We start from the raw sequence: 15,197 nt of genomic DNA on the forward strand, positions 1-15,197 counted from the left end.
TTAATAGCACTTTGACATGCTTTATATAAAAAAATAACATGGAAATCTCACTTTTTACAACATGGGACCTTTAAAGCCCTACAAGAGGAGAGGAAGAGCAGCTATAGCTCCAACCGCCACACCCCCCACCCTCTGACACATGTACCAGGGCTGGAACCTGCCACACAGCCATTCCCTCACGGATATTGTCTGACAATAATACGCTTTGGCAAGAGAGGGCTTAGAAAATCTCATTTATTTGGCTAAATTAAGCAAATCTTCATAGCACGTCACATTCCATCGCCACGGTGTGTTTCACGGCAGAAGACCAGAGAGAGAGAGAGAGAGAGAGAGAGAGAGAGAGAGAGAGGGAGGGAGAGAGAGAGAGAGAGGGAGAGAGAGAGGGTGGGGATATAGAAAAATAGACACTGACTGAACATCATTTCTCAAATAACATTATACACACTGACATCTCATTATGTTGTATCATTTTCTCCGTAATGCCAAGGTCTTCTCTTGACAGTAAGCTCGCCTGGCTTTCATGATAGACTCTATGTTCCTGTTACACGATTAATAATGAATGCAATTATTTCACATTGTGCTGTTTGAATGGGATTAATATGAGATATTAATGGGCCAATCTAGTCATATAAATCTCATTTGGTAAACTCCTAATCGGTAAACAAGAAGAAACTACGTGCCGTAGGTTAAGCAAAAATGTATAATCAATACAACTTTTAGTAAATTTAATAAATCTTACATTATTATGTCGTGTTTCGAAAAAATCCAAACATGTTTCAGCAAAATCAAACATACATTTGTCATGGGTGGATTCTCCTACTAGGGGGCCAGGTAGATTACTTGTTGTTACTGTATATTTTGCAATAAATCAGTATTGAAGAAATTGAAGATTTTACCTGATGAGGGTGGTAAATATTAAGTGAAGTGAACACCGGCTTCATGATTATCTGAAGCAAATTGAATGACAATCACACCAATCGTTGTCTAGACACTTTACTGAAAACTACAAATGTGAACCCCATGGTCACACCAGAGGAGGAGTTGGCGGATCCATAAATCGTGAGGATTCGTCCTCTGGGAACCAAGGATATTTGAGCCAAACTTCATGGAAATCCACGTAATAGTTGAAGAGATATTTCAGTCTGGGCCAAAGTGGGGGACTGCCCATCATATGGACATTGGCAGTCCTAGAGCCCTGGCTGGAAAAGCAGGATTCCACCTAAAGGCTTGGCGTTGTGTCAGCTGATATCCTGTTTTAGTGACGCATATTCACAAACAAAGTTACAATTGATCATATTACCACATTGCTACACAGTAATGTGGCTTCTGGAGGCCCCTGGGGGTCTCTGGCCCTGGTGCAGCTGCCCAACTCGCCATGACATGCAGTCTGCATGGCTGCAATGATCAGTCCACATGAGGCCTACACAGCCAAAATGGGTCAATTCCCAAATAAGGATTAGAAATGTCAACATATGAGCTGAGAAAAAAAAATCATTGCAAACTATTAACGCCACCCAATACTTCTCTTTGTGGAGGGGAAATATTCATAAAAAACAAGGAAGGTAGAGAGGAAAACTACCTGTGTAATCTTAAGGGTGTTATGAATAAAGTTGCCTGGGTTCTAAACTCAATTATTGACTTGAAGGAGAAATATTATGTTATTTTCTTTCATAACTATAATGTTGAATTGTCCGATGTTAATGTTAAAGGTGGCCATAGCTTCATATAATGAGATTAACATATTTAATAGAAATCTATGTGAGACGAAACCTCAGATTTCCCACTGTCCTGAACGCTCCATCTTCAACAGTTCTAAGCTCTGTATGATGTCATAAAGGGATGGTTTTCCATATGTGTTGTCTGCCCCAGACAGGCAAGATACGGCAACGTTTCATACCCTGCAACGTGTGAATGTTTTGCTCTGACAGAAAATGATTAATTTACAATAAGAGACTAAGTTACAGATGGATTGTTGCATTTCAATTGTTGCCACCGGTAACTACTACTACTATGGATGTATCGTGAGCCAAAACGGGTAACAACGTTATCACTGTCACTGTGTCTCGAGCCAAAGCATTCTGTTGTAGCAGCCAACGTAATAATAATTTAAGATTTATATAGAGCATTTCATGAAACCCAAGGATGTATATTTGTGCATTCTAAAGTTTTTTTGTGAATGAAATAGACATATTACATACCTGCGGGCCAATTCCAGGATGTTTTTGAATCATTTACATTCCCGTAATTGTCTCTGTTGACGGCCCGACTGGGACTGACTCGGATTTTGCCCGTCGTCTTTCACTTTCCCTTTGAGCTTTTAGTTGTTCTGTTATATTTCCTTCTGTTCTGTGATGGCACTGCCCCACTATCAGCAGATAACTTCTAAATTAAAATAAAATAAAAATACAATTAGGCCTATATAAAGAAATCTCCTGCTTCCTTTGACCTGGCTGGATACGCTGGATAACACAGGCTTTTCTGGTGTTACAGCGAAATCTGTGACCCGTCACAATGTGTTACTGTCTATCTGCTGAAAATACTCTTTTGACTTTGCGGGATGAATTGGATCGGGGCAGAGGCATTAATAAAAAATATATAAAACTAGCGTTCATTTCACTGTGTGCCTTGTTTGCTGTTACAGGTCATTTATGATCATCAGATGGAAAATTACATAGTTCAGAAACATTTAAAAGTTACGTAGTTACTTTAGGTTAAGGGGCCTTGGCAGATAGTGAACATGTGTCCCCAAGGCTCTGCTTTCAGGACAACAGAGACATGCGAGGGTCGTGGCTTGGGCACGGAGCCTCAGTCTGGGCTTGGACATCAGGTGTTGACCTGGTGGTGGGGACTCGCTCCGGGCTGTTGGATGTGACCGGGGCAGGGCTCATTGGAAAGTGGCCCTGACCCTCTTCAGCGTGTCCTGGATCCTGCGTGTCTGTCGCTCGCTGGACTGCTGGAAGTTGGCATCGTTGTCGGCGGCCAATAGGTGGACGTCAGAGGTGGCCAGCCGGGCGATGCGGCGCCGAAGGTAGGCCTGCAGCTCCGGGTCCAGGCTGTAGGGGTACACAGCCTCCTGGAAGGCGTAGACCTGACTCACAACCTTCGCTATGCTCCTTGAGCCAAGGACGGACCGGTGGATGAGCGGGCGGAGCAACATGAAATAGAAAAAATGAACAGAAGGAAAAGTGAAAACATGCAAAACATTTAAATCTAGGGTAGGGCTGCAACTTATGTTGATTTTCAATGTCAACTTTCTCGATTTATCGATTAGTGGTTGGGTCTATAAAATGACAGAAAAGGGTGAAAAATGTGGATCAAAGCCCAAGATGATGTCTTCAAATGTCTTGTGTTGTCCACAATTCAAGACATATTCAGTTTACTGTCACAGATTAGTCAAAAACTAGAAAATTTCACATTGAAGAAGCTGGAATCAGAACGGTTTTACTTTTTTGTTTAATAAAAAGACTCAAATTTAGTAGTTTTTACCCGATTAATCTAAGCAGTTCTCATCTAGCTGCATATCATACCCAAGTTCCTTTCCTCTGGCAGCCTCACCAGGTATGTCTGTGACCTGATTTAGAGAGACCGGGGATAACTGGGTCCACTTCAACCAGCTGTGTCCCTGCCTTTCCCTGCTAGATCTCCTGACCCCAACATCTGGCTACAGCCGGTTGCCTCTCAGCATCTGGCCTGAAACCTCCTTTCCAATCAAACCCCATCCCACGGGCGCCATCTGGTGCAACACTGGCACCCCCTACCAACAGCCCAAATCCGACAGCTGTGCCATTACCATCCAACCGCCACTTGTTGTGACCTCGGCATCTGGTCGGCCATATTGGAGTGAAGGAGAAGGACACTCATAGCGCGTTGGCCAACTTTGTCATACATGGGTTGTTGGGATGTGGGGAGAGAGCTCATTTTCAGTTAATGACACTGACTGTTAATATATGGTGTCACAGGATAGGACAAGTAGCGGGCTAATTTCACTGGCTGTACGTCCATTTCAGCAGTATCCCATGAGTGAAAATTACAGCATGCAGGATCAATCAATCAGTGGTGGAACTAAGTACATTTACTCCAGTACTGTATCTAAGTACACATTTGAGGTATGTGTACTTTATTCGAGTCTTTTCTACTTCTAATCTGCTACATTTCAGAGAGGAATATAGTACCTTTTACTTCATTATATTAATCTGATAGCTTTAGTTACTTTACACATTCAGATTGCTGCAATCAAAACACAGGTAGTTTATGAATAGGATATTTTATTATGAATTAAACCAGCCAACAATATAACGGCCCGTCCAGCTGACATGATTAGACCATTAAATACTTCTTTGATCGACAGAACTGTTTTTGCATTGAGTACTTTTACCTTTACTTTTAGTATATTTTCCTGATCATACTTACTTAAGTGACCTTTACAATGCAGGACTTTACTCATAACAACATTTTTACAGTTTATTAGTACTTTTACTTAAGTAAAGGATCGGCATACTTCTTCCACCACTGCAGTTTACAGTTTATTAGTACTTTTACTTAAGTAAAGGATCGGAATACTTCTTCCACCACTACAGTCATGGTATTAGTATTAGAGCCAGGGAGCAGACTGGGCATTTTCTAAAAGTCCGGCCTTTTTGCTCTCTTCCTTTTTTTTTTTTTAACTGAGAAAGATACTCACTCAGGCTTTTATTACAAGCCATTCAGACTGCATTTCACGTTTTACTGGATTATCTAAAACGTCCATAAGAAAACTACAGCTAGTTCCGAATGCTGTGGCCAGAGTCTTAACGAATCATGGAAAATTGCAAAAGACATTAACCTTTTGTTTTCCATAGCAACAGCAACAGAGACCGGAATTTGAAAGACAAAAAGCAGAAATAAAATTTAAAAAAAGCGTGGGCCGGCCATACAAGGTCAGGCAGCTCTTTACAGATCTGAAAGTGATTTCCCTAACCTGAGCTTGGGCCACTTGTAAGCTCCGGTGGTGAGCGCAAAGGCTCCGATCTCCAGCTTCTGGACGTGCATGGCCAGGATGTGCGCCGACGGCAGGGTGGGCCTCCTCTTCCTGGGTTCCCCCCCCATCAGACACAGGTCGTCACTCTTCAGAAACACCTGAGGAGACAGCAATGCAACCGCACAGTAAATAAATTAGCTCTCACTGGACTAGAACGTTTTGAAAATTTCCAATTAAGCCAAAGTTTCAGGGTGCCTGACGCAGAAACAAGCATGTCCAATGTAGCAGTGTGATTTGATTGAAAGAGTTGGAGAGGATTTTCAACAAATGCACATTAAAAAGCCAAGAGAGCATGGTTCTCTACCAGGGCTGGGTTAAAATAATAGATCTTTGTGTGAATGATCTGATATCGATTCATAAAATCAATCTTTATATAGGGCATATGCCTTTTTCACCATGGATGTATAAGTAAAAAGTACATTAAACACACAATTCTTAAAGGCTTCTTGCTTGTACAATTTACAACAGAAGAAGTTTCATTTAATTGGGACCTTGTGAATCGGAACTGAATCGATTCAGGAAATCATTGGCGATCCTCAGCCTGACTACAGCTAAATAGAAAAGTTGGCAGGAGAGTGACGCGTGTTGTTTGATGCATCGGTGCCTTTCAGATGCAGAGCCAGCTGTAAGCTCTCCGCACACAGGCGGCTTGCTTGAAGCTGTTTTTCTATTGATTGGTTTGCCCTGCAGCCTAGTTTCACAATATGTGACCAGACTTCAGTCGCAAGCAACATGCGTGCGTGCTCGCTCAAAGGCGCACACACACCTGCACAGCTCGCAGCTCCTCCAGGATCTCACACACCTTGGAAGACAGATGTTTCCAAGCCTGTTGGCAAGAGAGGAGAGACTTTTTATTTATTAGTTTACTAAAGGAAGACTAATTATACCCTGGCTTTAAATGCAACATAAGAGTCAATGAATATAATGAATCTAAGACATGGAAATACTGAAATTTCTTATTCTCATAACGTTGTCTTTTAATGAATGAAAAAAAGACTCTTGTTCACGGACTACAATCCTCCTCATCGCGCTCACACGTTCTACATCTTATTTGAATGCATTAATGCAAATGACTCTTTTGTGAGACTAATTAAACACCACCCAATTCTATCACGGCTGGGGAAAAGGTTTCGCTCGAGGGCATGGGACTTATCACAGAAACTCAGAGTTTGTGTGAGGGGGTAACTTACTGGTAACTGCCTGACAATCACGTTCTCCAGACCGCCGAGGACCTGCATGGCTGTGGCAAAGTTCCTTGACTCGTAGCAGTGTTTTCCTATCCACAGATACTTGGTCAGCAAAGCGACTTGGGTCTGCAAGAGAGGAGAGCTTGCCATTAAAAACCGAGGAAAAGCTAAACAAGGCAAAATGCAGAACCCCAGTAGGTCTTTCCGGTGGTGTGCTTCTCTTGGGACTACATGAGCGCAAACAACAAGAAATAGACTAGGCCTACATATAGTCAAAGTTGTCAATGCACTGTGCAATGCAAGTGTGCTTGGTTATGCGTTAAAGCATGTCAAAAAAAAAATTGCATCAGACATTAGGGCCGGGCGATATGGAGAAAATCAAATATCACGATATTTTTGACAAAATACCTCGATATCGAAACCGCAACGATATTGTAGTGTTGTGCTGGTGCTTTCACAAAATATTTTCACAATGAGATTTTTAATAATCATCAGTAATGTGGATATAATGACTAAGTGGGTAAAAGAAAATAGAACAGCTACAACAGTCTGGTCTTTTACTGTAATTCAGCCTTTAAAACCAGGAAAAGACATTACTTATGTCATTACGATATCCAAGACAATCTAAGACAATATCTAGTCTCATATCACGATATTGATATAATATCGATATATTGCCCAGCCCTATCTGACATTTTGAATGGGAATTGCAGTTTAAGAATGTTTTTTTTTTTGAAGTAAGGACATGAAATTAGTTGTGTAATCCACTAAAAGCATTTTGAACTTTGAATTTCAAGTTCAAGCTCTGTGAGCAGTTGAACAGTATATAATCTCGTATGTAGTCTGTATCTATGACATTCCTCTTCCGAGATGGCTCGGTTGCAGTCAAAAATTCCGACGGATTTTAGTCTTTTCAGCCGGATGTCCGTCGTGTTTGTGCTGGAATTCTAAACTCTCTCTGCAGTGTCTCTGCAGGGTAAATCCAGACAGCTAGCTAGACTATCTGTCCAATCTGAGGACTATGGTTACCTGGTCCTCAGGTCTCTGCAGGGTAAATCCAGACAGCTAGCTAGACTATCTGTCCAATCTGAGGACTATGGTTACCTGGTCCTCAGGTCTCTGCAGGGTAAATCCAGACAGCTAGCTAGACTATCTGTCCAATCTGAGGACTATGGTTACCTGGTCTTCAGATCTCTGCAGGGTAAATCCAGACAGCTAGCTAGACTATCTGTCCAATCGGAGTTTTCTTTTGCACGACTGAAACAACTTTTGAACGTACACATGTTCCACCAAAACAAGCTCCTTCCTGAGACTATTTTGCAGCGGCACCGTGGCTCTGTCCGGTGCTTAGCGCAGCCGAAGAACCATTGTGACTGGTTTAAAGAAATGCCAATAAACCAGAGCACGTTTTGCTCCCATCCCGGAATGCGGTGTGGACCCGCCAGACCCTCCTTCACAACACTGTGGTGGACGGTCTAACACAGCGAGACTAGCTTGTATGAGAGCAACTGAGCAACCTTCTAGACTTAAAAGTAATCAGATTGAATGGTTCAAATACTGATAGGAAAATGAGTCATTTTGGGGGGTTGTGACTGATTAACAGACGTCTCTTTCTCCTTCATGGGAAATAGTCTGTGTGGGCCAGAAGGTATTAGGGGACAGACCCGGGACAGACCTTGTCACTTGGCTTCAAAGCCCGGCACTTTTCACGGGGGCCTGATCAGAGCAGACTGGGCTTTATCGGCAGGAGATTTAAAGGGATAGGTACAAAAATGGAGGGTTTTAGACAGAGGGTGAATACAGTATAAGAAAAAGAAAGTGTTATTTGGAAAAAGAAGAAACCCAAAATACAAGTAAATAACTTGAAAGTGAGCATAAAATGTTCCCTTAAGGTGATGTTAAAGCACAAGAGAAAGTTGAAGTACAATAACTGTCTTTGGGGAAAGTGCCTTTAAAGTGTTTGCACCCTCATCCTGGTATAAATTGCAGAAGCATTTGAAATTAGACTACCTACCACTAATGACACGGTTTAAAATTAGGATAAAGGACTATTTTAAGTACTACATGCACATATGCTGTTATTGGGCGCTGCTGGTGATTATGTTGAGATGATGTTAAAATGTTAAATTACCAACTGTCTTTTTCCGTTTTATGCTGTCTGTTTTTTACTCTAAATTTTAAATATGGAACTATTGAGCTGCTGTCTTGGCCAGGACTCACTTGTAAAAGAGATTCTGAATCTCAATGGGATTATTCCTGATAAAATAAAGGTTAATAAAAAATAAAATAAAGTTAGAGTTGGGGTGATAGTTAAATACCACATATTCATATTTGACCAGATACCTCAATAACGATATTGCGGCAATGATGTAGGGTTTGTGCTTTGACAAAACATTTACACAATGAGATTTTTGATAAATAATCATTAGTAATGCAGATACAATGACTAAGTGAAAGCAACAGAGTCTGATAAGTTGAGAAAAGGACATCACTTTACCATAATGCAGCCTTTAAAACCAGGATAAGGCAACTTGGGTCATATCCCGATATGATGATATCCAAAACTGCCAAGGTGCTCTTGAGCAAGGCACCAAACCCCCCACACTGCTCGGGGCGCCTTTCCATGGGCAGCCCCCTCACTCTGGCATCTCTCCATTAATGCATGAATAGGTCCTGAGCATGTGTGTGTGTAATTCAGGCCTGTGTGTAATATGTGTAATAACAACAGAGTGTACATTGTAATTTCCCCTTGTGGGACTAATGAAGTAAACATTATTATTATTACTATTATTATTATTAAAAGGGTTAAGACGACATCTAGCCGCATACTGCCCAGCCCTAGCTGAAGTATTAGAGCTAACATGTCAGTATGAAAGACATCCAAAACCTGAATAGATGTGAAGATGTCCTAAATGACCTGAATATTTTAAAATGATAACATGTGAATGGAGTGTTTATTTGAAAGTAGCTGAGAGGCAAAAAGGTGTCCATGAAAAAAAAAAAAAAATTCAAAAATACATGTATTTTTTATTGAGTTTCTCAGCTTTTTGTATGACAAATGACAACTTATGAAGCCAAAAGAAGACATTTTGTTTTGATTTTATATAAACCATTCAACCGTGAGACTAGAGAAGCGACAGAAAGCACATAATGGGTAAGGTCTGTGGCTGACATCCAAATGAGAAGTCAATGGACCGGCTGTGGCAGTAATGGCTTTTTTTTGTTTGTTTTGTTTTTGTTTTTCTCCCGCTGACCCTGTTGCTTTCCCGAGTTCGTGTCTCCTCTCACCTTAACGGAGTCACAGATGACTATTTCAGCCGAGATCCAGTTCGAAACGCTGTCGGCGTGTGTGAGCAGCTGCCGGAGGACTCCGTCCTCACACACAGGTGGAGCGCTGCCCTCTGCTGGCGGGATCTGCTGGGCCACGTTCCTGGACACGGACACACACACACGTTATTACCGACACAACAGTTACAATGATTAGTTAACTGCCAGAAATTAACTACCATAAACTTTTAGAATTGGTTAATCGTTGCTATTCATCAAGCGACAGTGCCAGACACCTTCCTCTTTTTTTGTCTTTGGGTTTCAAACTGGATTTGGAGATGTCACCTTTTGCTCTGGGAATTAGGTATTAGGTATTTTTAAACTAAATGGCAAATATTGCATATTACCCTGTGCTACTATTTACATAATACATGGGATGATTATCAGAGTGGTTGGCTCTAACGATCCTAATTAAACTATTTTACAGATTCAGCCCTAACGGGTTTGAAAAGTCAACTTTTCTTTTCTTTATGTATGTGTGTAGTTATGTACAAATATATGTGTATATATGTATGTATGCATGCATGTGTAGTATGTGTACTGTATGTGTATCATAATAGCCTACATTATTTTAACTGACTTTTTATTTGATGTCATCTATTTTTTATTATTATTATTATCGTCAATGTTCGTCAATCAACCATTTTTATTTTTTGTTTTTTATTTTTTTCATCATAAAATATAGAAAATTTGTAGGAATACTATAACATCATATGTAAGTAAATGTACCTTTTTAACTCACACACTTACTAAAAGTATTTAAAAAAAAAGAAGGAATATTTTTTGGAGGAATGGTAATCATCTTTCCAAGAAAAAAAAGTAATCTATGCCACCACCTCGCTATTAAACCTTGCATTTTGAGCCGTCTATAAGGAAGATCAGAAACAGCGTGTACGTCCAGCGCAGCACTCTCACCTGTTCGGGGTCGACACTTTGTCCCTGACTCCTTGTGTTCTGGAGTTGAGGAAATGAACTGGATGACATCTTTGGAACATTTCCTGCGTTGCAAAAGGTACAACTCTAGCATGAGATCAGGGGCTGGCTGTATCTAGCTTCATCTATGCATTCATGGAGACATGTCTCCCTCTAGTGGTAACAAAGGACATCAGCGGCCTGGGTGCCGGCTGGGGGGGTGGCCCAGTGTGTGTACCTGCTGCAGCAGGGTGAGCTGCTGGCTGATGTGCTGGGCGCTGTATTCCTTCTGGCCGAAGGGGAGCGGCTCCTCACTGTGCAGGCCGACGCTGGAGAGGCCCGCCACCAGGGAGCCGTAGAAAGGCATGGGCAGCGCCGTGGCGATGGAGAAGGTCTTGTCTTTAGGCTCCACCCCTCTCGACAACCTCCACTAAAGAGATTTGACAAGAGAGGAGACATGCTGACATACTTTGTTACTTTAACTTCTATAATTTCTGTTACTATCATACCAACTGTATGCGTCTTTTACTAAGCAGTTGAAACTATGTTTGGTCATTGCATATACAATGTCAAAGTGTATGAATTTTACTTATTGTTTCCTCTTAGTTCTATTGCTGTTATTGCTCTAAACAACTGTGTCTTGCCTAATCTATGTACTTTATTATCTTTTAACCTGTTCTGCCTTGTGCTTCGGTTTGGTGCAAATCTTTTTTTTTCTATTCTGTGTATTCTATTCCTTGTTTGGTGCTGAGTTCTGCTTTGCTTGTGTTGCCTTTCTTTTTTGTTACTAACATTGAGGCCAGGGGCTACAGATTAAAAGTAGTCTTTTGGAAAATTCTTATTCTCTTTTTTAACCCATGTAAAATTATATTGATTTGCACTGTCTCCATTCATTCCTCTACCTATACACCTGTATCAAAGTCTCTGTATCTCTGTATATACGTACACACACACACACACGTCTATACACAAACATGTATATATCTATACACACACACACGCACACACACAAACGCACACACACACACACACACACACACACACACACACACACACACACACAATACTGTTGATGTCCAATAAAAATATGTTAAATAAGGGAGAAACAAAGGATAATCTGATGACCTTTCCTGTGTCCTTACACAAAAACATATTTACACAACACTAACACAGTTGCAGAACTTGTCACCATAGTATACTGACCTTCCTCCCAAGATCCCCAATAGATGAATGCACACCAGTAGAATCTTCATCTTCCTCAAAGCTGATTAGGCTTCCTCTTCCTTGAATCCAAGTCGTTGAAGGAGGGCTGTGGAGAGCAGCGAGAAGGACCTCCCCTCGGCCATCTACAGGAATCACCTATTGGGGAAAAAACACACATTAGGAGGCAACCACATATGGAGCATATAGTTCAGGCAGGTCACAGAGTCAAGCTCAGCTACTATCTCAGCTCAGAGCTGACAGTCCCTAAGCCGGCACACCAGATGAAAGTTCAGCTCATTCCCTCCTAAGCATAGGATTCTTCCTGATTTATCCTGGGACTTTGAAGATCAGAGAGAGCAGCTACTACAGAGCTTTCCCCTCCGCTACTGGGGACCATGTGAAGCGAGCTGCACCCCGCCGCCCTGCGGCTGCGGAGTCGGCCAGCACCTTGGATTGCACCATGGAGGAAAACCAGGAGTGTCCTACGGCCTGATGAACATGGACTTTTAGTTTGTCTTAATCTCTTAATGTGTGCTAGTTCTATTGCACTCTTATCTGATATGATTACAGTAACTGTTATTTTTGAATAGCTTTTCTAACCCTGTTTAATATAGCCCTAAGGTTATCTAGGTCACCAATAGGCATCTCCCTCCCAATGGGCCAGTTGTTTTATGTTTTCTTGTTTGTGGTGACGGAAAAATTGCTTTAAAGATCATTTTAGATGGAACTAATTGCCAACCTGGTACTTTTTGGGCTGCTTTTCTCTTCTTCTATGCTGTACATCATTTGATCACTGACCAACTAAAGAGTGTAGGCAAGCCCCCCCCATGTTTCGTGTTTTAGATGTTCTGTGTGTTGAGGGACTCAATTTTGGATGCAATATTGTTAGGACTTAACCCTTGTGTTGTCTTCCTTTGAAAACTGAAAACTTTTATTGATGCTATTTAATCAATATTTTTAACTTTTTCTTACATTTGTGTCCCTTTTTTTCAATATGTCACTTTTTTTGACGTTTTCAACACCACGTTACACTGACTTATTAGCTTTAGTTTACAGGTATTTTTGGAATTTATAGGAAATGATACCTAATGTTTGAGTTAGAAAAGCAGAAATTAGGAATTATTTAGACTAAAATCAAAGGAAAGTATGTTGATGGATAATCACAGACTGGAATATGTCAAGTTTTTATCGATTTTATTTGATATCTGGCCGCTCTGCCCTTCCTATTTAGAGGATTTAGACACGTGATTGCCCAGGCCTGAGTATCAATCTCAACTGGCATGATGTATGGTCTAGCATTCCAGAAGTATCACGCAACCCAGACCATCAGCAGAGTCCCAACAATTTCATACATAGGACATATCTCACCCCTGTGAAAATGCACCACATGAAAATAATTAGCATCCCTTTCTGCACTCTCTGCCCAATAAAAGCACAAGGTACATATCTTCACATGATCTGGGAGGGCTTTCCCGGTGGTCGGTTCTGGAACAGTACTGCATCCAAAATTTCCGCCTTGTTTAATGTTACTGTGCCTGTTACTGTCAATGTCTAGATTCTGAATGATCTGTCAGCCTTTCAGCTCTCTGGACTCGAATACGGGCTGTGTTTGCTGGACTTACAGTTGCAAAGACAATGATTGGAACTCATTGGAAACCACCTCACAACCTTTCCAGCCACACAAGGACCCTTTCCTATTTGGATGTAATGTATATGGAACTCTCCATGCGCGCATCCACGGAGCGCCTGAAAAGACTCTGTGAGGTCCGGCCTGTTGCTGAGATCGCTAACTTGCACACAGGTTTGTGTCTGTCTGTGTGTCTGTATGTGTATGTGTTTGTGTATGTCTGTTTCTGCGTGGGTTGTTTTGTCTCACTCCCGTTTTCCCTCTCTGTGTTTTTTGGCACCGGGACATGTCCCAGTCTATTTTTTGTGACTGTTTGTGGATGTTTTGTGGTTTCTGAGTTAAAAAAGAGCCGACGGCTCCTCCGACTGATGACGTTACAAAACACACCGAACAGACTCGAGTCACTGACGTCGCCAGACTGTCCGACGGCTGATAATCAGGTTGGTGTGTCAGGACCTTAAGGCTTTACATGTATGCACATTGAAGGGCAGGGAGGTACGTAAGCGGAAGAGTGGGGAGGCCCTGGAACAGAGCCATACCGCAAATGACAAACTGCAGATGAAGACAATCTATTTATTGTTGTCATGATTGATGTACTATAGACATGGGCTGAATTTCACTTCTCTAACTTAATATTTCTTCCCTCCTCTGTTGTATCGGAAGTTGTTCTGTCCCTCCTTTGCAAAGGCCGTCTCAAAGCTCTTATTCGTGCCCTAAGGAGCGAGGATGGATCTCGAGCAGCCTTCCCGGAAGCCGTGCAGCTGAAAGCCATTTCTAACTCCGCCCATACTGTTGATGAATTCATGTGACCCTTCAGAGGAAAGGATGTCTCATTGCCTCGAATCCTCTCTCTCCCCATGATTTCCTTCGAAGGGGAAGCAAGTGAAGGAACCAGGGATGCAATTTAAGGGAAGTGAGATCCAGCCCTGGGTTCATAAAGAGAAGGAAATGTGACGTGATCGATCACTGTTAAACAGCTTAAACTGCAAACAAATTGATGCCTTATAGTGCATAACTCAAATCACCAGTGCGGTGATTCGAGTTGTATGCTTTATAAAAAAACTTAACTTTTGGTTGTTTTAAATACCCAGTGTCCTATTGCCTTTTGACCCATAAAATATGCTGACACACAGGAAGTTTGATGCTTCCAACAGCAGAGAGGTTATAATTAACAGCAGATGAATTGTGTAGGTAGCATGAGGAGAAACAGACCCCCCCACCCCTTCAGGAACTTAAATTCCAGAGTTAAATACTCTTCAGTATGTCACAGTGCATCCATTTGACTGACAGGCCATCTCCGTAACGTGCAGGACAACATATATGTCGTTACCTCAGCATTAAGGAAGTTTTCTAACGTTTCCACGAGGCTGGACTTCCTCTGGGGGTTGAAGTCCACCCGTTTGCAGTCTGTTATCCAGATGTGGAGCAGGTCCAGACTGCGATGGAAGATCTTTTCACTGTCTCCTGACATGTCGGGACCCTGTCTGGCATGGAGAACAAACAGTCAGGGCCGGCACTTCTGATTTTGGTCCACATGACAACCCTTACTTGTAATTGTTATTACCAGTTTTATTAATAAGCTGATATATATATATATATATATATATTATATATATATATATATATATATATATTATATATATATAATATATATATATATATATATATAGATAATATATATATAGATATATATATATATATTATATATATATATATATATATAGTGTATATCTATATATATATATTTTTTACCAAAATAGGTTGTATATTTAGGTTGCACAATTATGAAAAATATCCTCATCACAATTATTGTTGTTTGATATTGAAAGCTCGATTATTTAACAGGATTACTTGTTGACTTTTGCAAAAAAATTGCATTTATTGAACTTTAAAAACAATTCAACAAATCAACTGTGAAAACATT

At 41.2% G+C, this 15,197-nt stretch overlaps 1 protein-coding gene across 1 annotated transcript in view; it reads right to left on the reverse strand.

Annotated features, from left to right (window-relative positions):
* Positions 1-216: 216 nt before the first annotated feature.
* kndc1 (kinase non-catalytic C-lobe domain containing 1) overlaps positions 217-15,197 on the reverse strand; it is a 49,560-nt gene continuing 34,579 nt past the window's right edge. Inside the window, exons 22-30 of the mRNA XM_032541690.1 lie at positions 14,604-14,757; positions 11,647-11,802; positions 10,682-10,873; positions 10,447-10,529; positions 9,493-9,634; positions 6,208-6,330; positions 5,784-5,843; positions 4,958-5,115; positions 217-3,113 (exon numbers count right to left, since the gene is read on the reverse strand). Of these exons, the coding sequence (XP_032397581.1) occupies positions 2,885-3,113; positions 4,958-5,115; positions 5,784-5,843; positions 6,208-6,330; positions 9,493-9,634; positions 10,447-10,529; positions 10,682-10,873; positions 11,647-11,802; positions 14,604-14,757 (1,297 nt within the window). The 3' untranslated portion in view covers positions 217-2,884. The remainder of the gene's footprint in view (positions 3,114-4,957; positions 5,116-5,783; positions 5,844-6,207; positions 6,331-9,492; positions 9,635-10,446; positions 10,530-10,681; positions 10,874-11,646; positions 11,803-14,603; positions 14,758-15,197) is intronic.

This window comes from Etheostoma spectabile, chromosome 17 (assembly GCF_008692095.1).
Source record: "Etheostoma spectabile isolate EspeVRDwgs_2016 chromosome 17, UIUC_Espe_1.0, whole genome shotgun sequence".
Taxonomy (NCBI): domain Eukaryota; kingdom Metazoa; phylum Chordata; class Actinopteri; order Perciformes; family Percidae; genus Etheostoma; species Etheostoma spectabile.